Source organism: Mandrillus leucophaeus, unplaced genomic scaffold, assembly GCF_000951045.1.
Source record: "Mandrillus leucophaeus isolate KB7577 unplaced genomic scaffold, Mleu.le_1.0 Scaffold1702, whole genome shotgun sequence".
Classification (NCBI taxonomy): domain Eukaryota; kingdom Metazoa; phylum Chordata; class Mammalia; order Primates; family Cercopithecidae; genus Mandrillus; species Mandrillus leucophaeus.
In genome coordinates, this window is record NW_012101702.1 from 301439 (window position 1) to 310444 (window position 9006).

General features: G+C 34.9%; 1 protein-coding gene across 1 annotated transcript in view; it reads right to left on the bottom strand.

Annotated features, from left to right (window-relative positions):
* IRAK1BP1 (interleukin-1 receptor-associated kinase 1 binding protein 1) overlaps positions 1–9006 on the bottom strand; it is a 35472-nt gene that overhangs the window by 10682 nt on the left and 15784 nt on the right. The window contains exon 2 of the mRNA XM_011976894.1: positions 2136–2201. Coding sequence (XP_011832284.1) covers positions 2136–2201 — 66 coding nt within the window. The remainder of the gene's footprint in view (positions 1–2135; positions 2202–9006) is intronic.

Consider the following 9006-nt stretch of genomic DNA (forward strand, 5'->3'; position numbering starts at 1 on the left):
ACTGCAACCTCCACCTCCCGGGTTCTAGTGATTTTTCTGCCTCAGCCTCCCGAGTAGCTGGGATTACAGGTGCCCACCACCACACCCGGCTAATTTTTTTGTATTTTTAGTAGAGATGGGGTTTCCTGACCTCGTGATCCACCCACCTCGATCTCCCAAAGTGCTGGGATTATAGGCATGAACCACCGTGACCAGCCAATCTTCTGCTTTTTTGATAATAGCCATTCTAATAGGTGTGAGGTTATAGCTCAGTATAGTTTTGATTTGTATGTCTCAAGTAATTAGTGATGCTGAACACCTTTTTTTATACCTTTTGTCCATCTGTATGTCTTCTTTTGATAAATGTCTATTCAAGTCCTTGGTTCATTTTTAAAATCAAGTTATTTGCTTTTCTTCACTTGAGTTGTAGGAGTCTACCAACCATCTAATCTCCTTCCATATATCTAACAGTGCTTAAGAATACTGGTATGTGTTATACATTAGGTTTTAGTGTTTGCTAAATCCATAGCCATAAAGCCACACATTGTTATCAATGCTTAGGTTAGTACATTTTGTATTTTGTGATCCCAGTACTCTGGTTTCCACTGACTGCTGGTGCTGACCTAAGGGCAATCATGTATTGGACTGTGTGATATGATATAAATTCTGGCTACCTGGAATCCCTATACAAAATATAATCAGATTATCTCTTAAGAAATCTGAATATAAAACATTAAAAAGGTAAGTAAAGTAGAAGGAAGAGGAGCAGAGTTTAGCCAAACTCCCATTTAGTCATGTTTTAAAACAAGCAGCTCTAATGCTCTCTTTCTGCATCTGAAAGGTCAGTTCCTAGAACAACTCAGTGGTTTCAAACACGTTCCAGTTTTCCATGAAGCCTGGCTGTGTAGTTTCTGGGACTGTTTCCTTTTTCCCATTATTCCCTTGGTTCCTTCTTAATAAACCTACTTAACTAAGATAACTTGCTCCTATTTATATTCATTACAATCTGAAGTGCTAACAGGTGATAATTACTGGAGGAGTACTATAACATACTACCAGCTTTTAACCTCTGTAATTTGGATCAGACTGCTCTTCATACTGTTTTGAAAGGCATTTTTCAGTTCTTACTACTACAAAATAAGTTTTGCCAAGTGGATCCCTAAAATCATAACGAATCATTTAAAAATTCCTTGACACAGTAAAATTTTAAGTGGAGAAATCACAAAATGATTACAGGAAGCATTGGGGCAACAAACAGAATACTGTGGAAGTTGCTTCTCAAGAGATAAGAACCCAGGGTTCTAATTTCTAATCTAATTCTTGTTATATGACCTTTGAGAAATCTGGGCCTAAGTGATTTGAACCTAAGGTCACCTCCTTAAAGTCAGAAAACCAATGTATTGTCTGCCTGAAGACAGAAACAGGTGATGGGGATATTTTCTATTTCAAAAGACAAAGATTCTCTCATTTGATATACAAGATTTCAATATAACCCCACCCTTTGTTTCCTGTTACAAGGAAGTGACATGGACTAGGCACATACTCCAAAATGTTTGGAATCAGAAACAGCAGTCCTGTAACCTAACCACCACTAGAACACACTCTGATTTCACAAAATCCTGGCCATCAAATCTTTAAATATAAGTAAAAAGTATAGGCAGCTGTAGGAACTAAATGTTGTCATTAATTGAGTGTACTGAAAATAGTTTTATTCTTTTTAATTTGTATAAAGGTTAAAGGGTTTTCATTTTTAAACAATATTTATCACAATACAGTAAAATTGCACTGCAAAACAAAAGACTGCTGAAGAGTATTTCAAATCCTTTAGGTTATGACTTTGTTTATTTGCTTTTTATCTAAAAAGAGATTTCTGTAGTGTTACCTGCACATTAGATGATAGTACTAAAATTTTATTTAGCAGCAATTAACTACTATTTCCCACTTGCTGTTTTTATTCCATTTTAAACTATTTCTCTTAAATCTCACTAAATTTATTTAAAAGCTGAAATAGATACATAACACCAACATGATTTTGAGAAAAATAATCTTCTATCAATATCATGAGAAGCATTTTTCACCATTCCAGTTCAAGAATAAAAATAAATGTCTCCACAAAATCATGCTGCTTCCAATTATTTGTTAAGATAAGTACATACCTCTGCTTCCATGTGATAAGCATTTTCCACTCTCCTAAAATCCTTTGTCACAGTGGTATTTTCTGCCTGAAACAGAAAAAGTCCAAGAGTATGATTACTAAACATTTGACGCAATTACACTAAAACATAAATTAGAAACCTACACTAATTAAAATCAGAAAAACATAAAGTATGCAAAAAGAACTCTGCCTGATGTTTTAAAACTTTCCTAAAAGTGACATAAAATGAATTCAGAAATCTATAAATGTTTGCTTAAAATTTCATGTCACTCCTTTTATAATTTATATTAGCTTGTAATGAAAGTATGAAGTTAGGGTGATATATATATGAGCAATTGTTTGCACATAAAGCATACTTAATGTTGAGTGTCAGCATTTTAAAAAATATTTAATTTACAAATATTTTAATACAAAATTACCAAATATGTATCATGTGCAACTCTGGGCAAGTTACTCAATATTCAATTTTTTGAGCCTTAGTTTCCATATTTATAAAATCAGGTTAATACCATGTACATCACATAGCATCGTTTTGCAGACTTAATGAGAAGTTATATATCAAGTAGTTGGCATAGAGAAAGCACTCACCAAAAGTTGAGACTATACCACTATGATATAAATATTTATTGAAACATCTAACCTGAGCCAGTTTGGTTTTAAAAAAGTAGTATTAATACTTACATATTCTCAGGGTAAATACAAGGCATATAATTCTGACAAAAAAGTTGAATTTCTTATTTGCTTTCCAAAAGGGTTTTTAAATTCAGTGACTAAAATCTTCAGCTACTTTCATTCTTTGGGGACAAGCAAAACTTGTATTTTATGTAATTTTTTTGTACCTTTCAAAATATATGTTAAATCAATATATGATTATGCCAAGCAATTTAATTATGTTATTTGAAGAAGACATGGTTGCATCTAAATTTTAAGATATAAACTATTTACAAGCAGTTTATGTTATCCAGAAAAATTCTTAAAAGTTTTAACCTAAGTTAAAAGCTTTTGACTCAAGTTCCAAATATCACTCTGATGTTGGTCAGTCCCATGAAAATATTAGTGCAACATTTTTATTATGAAAGTAATATCTACTCATTGTGGAAAATTTAGAATACAGGTTAAGTACAAAACAGTACAGTAGTTCTCCCTTGTCTACAGGGGATAACTTCCAAGAGATACCTGGAACTTGATACCATTTTTCAGTAATTTAGGACACTCTCTGCCCCCATCATCTTAAGCAGTTATGTCACTCATTTGTAAGAACTGGGTTCATTTGTCAAGAGAATACATTTTATCCTGGGATTGATCCTGTGATAGGTTCTTTGATGACTTTTTCCCCCAGTTTACATACATCAAGCTTCACTATTTGTGATTTACAGCTCTGTGAGGTTTGACAAATGCATAAAGTCATGTACGTACCACTCCAGTACCATAAAGAATAGTTCTTTCACCTTAAAAATCCAGCAGATACCTGAAACCACAAATAGTATCCAACCTTATGTATAATATTTTTTTTCTGCTCTGATAACCTAGACAGCTACAAGTGACTAATGAGTAGGTAGCATATACAGTATGGATACACTGAACAAGGTATGATTCACATCCCCAGGTGGGACAGAGCAGGACACAGAGATTTCATCACTCTACTCAGAATGGTGTACAGTTTTAAACTTATGGATTATTTCTGGAATTTTACATTTAATATTTTAGGACCAAGACTGACTGCAAGAATTAGGGGTCTGTACTATACATATTGCTTGTAATCATTTTTTCGCTTGATTAACATGAAACTTTTTGTCATTTAATATTTTATGACATGTAAACATACGTCATAAAACGTGTCTCATTTTTCACTTTTCTGCAACTTCACTTGATGAACTTCTGATTGAAAAATTATGAGAAATAATTTTATGAAAGGTAACCAGAAAGCAAAGTATTTTTTATTGCTATCTTTGTTTTTAATAGTGTTTTTTAAATAAAAATACATGCTAATCAAAGAAAATCTAATACTAGCAAAAATAACCAAAAAGTAGTAGCATTCTCAAATCCCATTACTGTTAATATTTTAGTAAACATTTTAATAAACCATCAATGCATATAAATGTATCTAGATCTATATACAGACTTTTTCATAAATAAAATTATATTGTACATTTTGTTTTTAACTATTGATTGACAGGGTCTTGCTTTGCTGCCCAGGCTGCAGAGTAGTGGTACAAGCATGCCTCACTGTAATCTTGAATCCCTGAGCTCAAGTGATCTTCCTGCCTCAGCCTCCTGAGTAGCTAGGAGGACGCCCGAATTTTCTAAAAATTTTTTTGTAGAGCTAGGATCTTGCTATGTTGATAGGGTGGTCTCAAATTCCTGGCCTCAAATGATCCTCCCACCTTAGCCTCTCAAAGTGTCGGGATTACAGGCATGAGCCACCACACTTGGCCTGAACTTTTTAAAATAAACTTTTAATTTTGGAATAATTTAAAATTTATGGAGAAGTTACCAAGATAGTACAGAGTTCCCATCTACCTCAATTTCAGACTTCTCTGATGTTAATGCTATAGTATATCTGTGTAAACTAAAAGCCAACATTAGCAGATTACCATTAACTAAACTCCAAACTTTATTTGGATTTCACCAGTTTTTCTATTAAATGTGCTTTTTACTACTACAGGATCGAATCCATGATACTGTATTGCATTAACTCATCAAGTCTCCTTAGTCTCCTCTGGTCTCTTGACAGTTTCTCAGTCTTCCCTTGCTTTTCATGACTTTGAAAGTTTTTGTCATGTATCTTGCAGAATGTCCCTCATTTTGATGTTTTCTCATGATTAGACTAGCGTTATAAATTTTAGGAAAGAATACTGTAGAGGTGAAATGCCTTTTTAATCACAACACATGTGGCAGTACATGGTATCCACATGACACTACTCAAGATACTAATACAGGTCACTTGGGTAAAGTAGTGTTTGCCAGTTTCTTCCACTGTAAAGTTACTATTTTCCCCTTTCCATACTTTATTAATTGGAAGCATGTCACTAAGTGTAGCCGACACTCACTCAATAAATACTACTTTGTTTATTTTGTTGTTCAATTGTTCTAGCTTTGGCCATTGGCATTTCTTTCAGCTTGGCTCCTTTATCTGTTTGAAATACCCCTTTCCTTTACTTGTTGAGCACTTTCTTACTTTCTGTTACAATATATTACAGGCTTATGTAGTTTCCCTGTCCCAGTCCTAGAATAAGCCATTTCTCCAAGAAGCATAGTACCTTTTCTTTGAGATTTGTATGTAGAACCAAGATCTGAATGCTGAGACTGCTCACTGCTATTGGGGTGTCATTCCTTCCAGGCTCTCTCAGTGGACAGAGCTAGGGTATATATATACACACATAGACACACACACATACATACATACATATATATATATATATATGCACACACATAAAATTTTGTTTTTCCATCTGTACAATATACAAAGCTAAACATGCGTTCACACTGATGTTTTCAATTCTAATCCTGAATCACAGAATTCATTTTAACCTTCCATTTTTATCTGTAACTTCCCTCTCTTAGAGTGAGAAACCTGGCTCCCACCATCCGCTATCCACTTATTTGTTTAATCTCAGTATACATGTAAAGCAGTTTCAGACTTGTTAACAAATACCCCTTTGGAAAACATATTTACCAACTAGAGCATACAGTTTTTGTATCTTTATTCTTCATCCTTATAATTTCCAGTCAAAACACCGTTTTCCAGTAATTTAGGACACTCCCTGCCCCCATCACCTTAAGCAGTTATGTCACTCATTTGTTAAGAACTGGGTTCATTTGTCAAGAGAATACATTTTATCGTGGGATTGATCCTGTGATAGGCTCTTTGATGCCTTTTTCCCCCAGTTTACATAAATCAAGCTTCACTATTTGTGATTTACAGCTCTGTGAGGTTTGACAAATGCATAAAGTCATGTATGTACCACTCCAGTACGATTAAGAATAGTTCTTTCGCCTTAAAAATTTCTCCGCGCATCTCTTTTAGTCAACCACTTCGCCCTCCAACAGATTGTTAACCACGAATCTGTTTTCGGTCCCCATATTATTGCTCTTCTCCAGGAGATCATGTGAATAGAATCATAAAATTCAAAGCTTTTGGTTCTGGCTTCTTTCACTGACTAATATGCAGCTAAGATTCACTCACATTGTTTTGTGAATCAATTCTCATTCCTTTTTATTGCTGAATAATATTCTTTTGCTTGGATGTACCAGAGTTTTTAAAATCCATTCCACTGCTGAAAGACATCTTGGCTGCTTCCAGTTTTAGAAGTTATGAATAAAGCTGCCATAAACATTTGTGTACAGATTCTTCTATGTACTTAAGTTTTCAATTCACTTTGGCAAATTATCCTAGAATGCTGACTTCTACGGTAAGTCTAATTTAACTGTATAAGAAACTGTAAGACTACCTTCCAAAGTGGCCATATAATTTTGCAATCTCACCAGCAATGAATGAGAATTCCTGTTGCTCTGCATCCTTCCCAGCATTTGGCATCAGTGTAACCATTCTAATAGGTACACAGTAGTATTTCATTGTGGTTTATTTTCCATTTCCCTAATGATAAGTAATGTTGAGTATCTTTTCATGTGGCTACTTGCCATCTGCATAAGTTCCTTGGTGAAGTGTCTGTTAAGATCTTTTGTGCATTTTTATTGAGCTGTTTGTTACTGCTGAATTGAGTTGTACATATGTTCTTGATAGAAGTCTTTTATCAGCTATGTAATTTACAAATGTCTTCTCCCAGTCTATAGACTGATTTTTCATTTTCTTAACAGATACAAGTCCTTTATCAGCTATGTAATTTACAAATATTTTCTCCCAGTCTGTAGACTGACTTTTCATTTTCTTAACAATGTTTTTCACAAAGTGAGTTTTTAATTGTGATAAAATACAATTTATCTTTTTTCTTTGATTCATGGACTGCGCTTTTTGGTAATACAGGATGAGCATCCTAAATGTGAAAATCCAAAATTCAAAAATCTCCAAAATTCAAAACTTTTTTTTAGCAACAACATGATGCTCAAAGAAAATGCTCCTTGGAGCATTTCGAATTTTAGATTTTTGGATTTGGGATATTCAGCCATTAAGTATATAATGCAAATATTCCAAAATAAAAATCTGAAATCTGAAACATTTCTGGTCCCAACATTTCAGATAAGGGATACTCAACCTCCGTATCTAAAAACTCATCTTCAATCCCAAGGTCACATAGATTTTCTCCTTTTCTTTTTTCTAGAAGTTTTGTGTTTTACTGTTGGGAAAGGCAATCTCATGCTATAGTCTTTTGATCTACACTCAACTGCCCAGGAATGGACCGTGGCCCTGGAACACTTGGTTACTAAGAGATAAAGTATCTTTCAGAGCTTGTGCTGGGCTTGTTTCCTGGTATGGGAATATCTTCCCCATTTCAGACTCAATATGTACTTTTTTGTTCTACTTTTTAAAGGTTGTATGTTGTATGACACCTGGCCAACCTCACACTACTGTATCTGTACCCTTTAGGAAGGGGACTGAGTCCTTCTGCTGCAGCACAAGAGATGTGCATCCTGGTCAACTGCTCCTGCATTAGCTTCTGGGAAGGAGTTGCTGGTCATGAGGGACTGACACCTACTACTGACTCTGATCTCACTCTTGTCTTTTCTCTACATAAGTAAGGTTTGTTCCATCCAGTGCTTGACTGCATTGTTTTCTTGGTGACTCTCATACTAAGATGCAGTGGGCAGAAGTGCTTGGACTTCTATCCTGATAACAGGCAACAGATGCTACATGCGCAATACTGACCAATTTTGAACAAAGTTTTGTATAAGGTGTGAGGTGACTGTGGAGGTCCATTTTTTTTTGCATATAGACATTTGACTGTTATAGCAACATTTGTTAAAAAGACTCCTTAATTTACTGAATTGCTTCCATACTCGTATTTTTTTTCTCTCTGAAAAACAATCTTAGAACCAGTAAAATACTTGCTCATTTTAGTCCAGTGACTTTTATTTTCTATTTTTTTAAAAAAATTTTATTATTATACTTTAAGTTCTAGGGTACATGTGCACAACGTGCAGGTTACATATGTATACATGTGACATGTTGGTGTGCTGCACTCATTTACTCGTCATTTACATTAGATATATCTCCTAATGCTATCCCTCCCCACTCCCCTCATCCAATGACAGGCCCTGGTGTGTGATGTTCCCCATCCTGTGTACAAGTGTTCTCATTGTTCAATTCCCACATATGAGAGGGAACATGTGGTGGCTGGTTTTCTGTCCTTGTGATAGTTTGCTCAGAATGATGGTTTCCAGTTTCATCCATGTCCCTAAAAAGGACATGAACTCATCCTTTTCTATGGCTGCATAGTATTCCAGGGTGTGTATGTGCCACATTTTCTTAATCCAGTCTATCTTTGCTATTATGAACAGTGCTGCAATAAACATATGTGTGCAAGTGTCTTTATAGCAGCATGATTTATAATCCTTAGGGTATATACCCAGTAATGGGATGGCTGGATCAAATGGTATTTCTAGTTCTAGATCCTTGAGGAATCGCCACACTGTTTTCCACAATGGCTGAACTAGTTTACAGTCCCACGAACAGTGTAAAAGTGTCCCTGTTTCTCCATATCCTCTCCAGCACCTCTTGTTTACTTTTTAATGATTGCCATTCTAACTGGTGTGAGATAGTATCTCATTGTGGTTTTGATTTGCATTTCTCTAATGACTGGCGATGATGAGCATTCTTTCATGTGTCTGTTGGCTGCATAAATGTCTTCTTTTGAGAAGTGTCTGTTCATATCCTTTGCCCACTTTTTGATGGGGTTGCTTGATTTTTTTCTTGT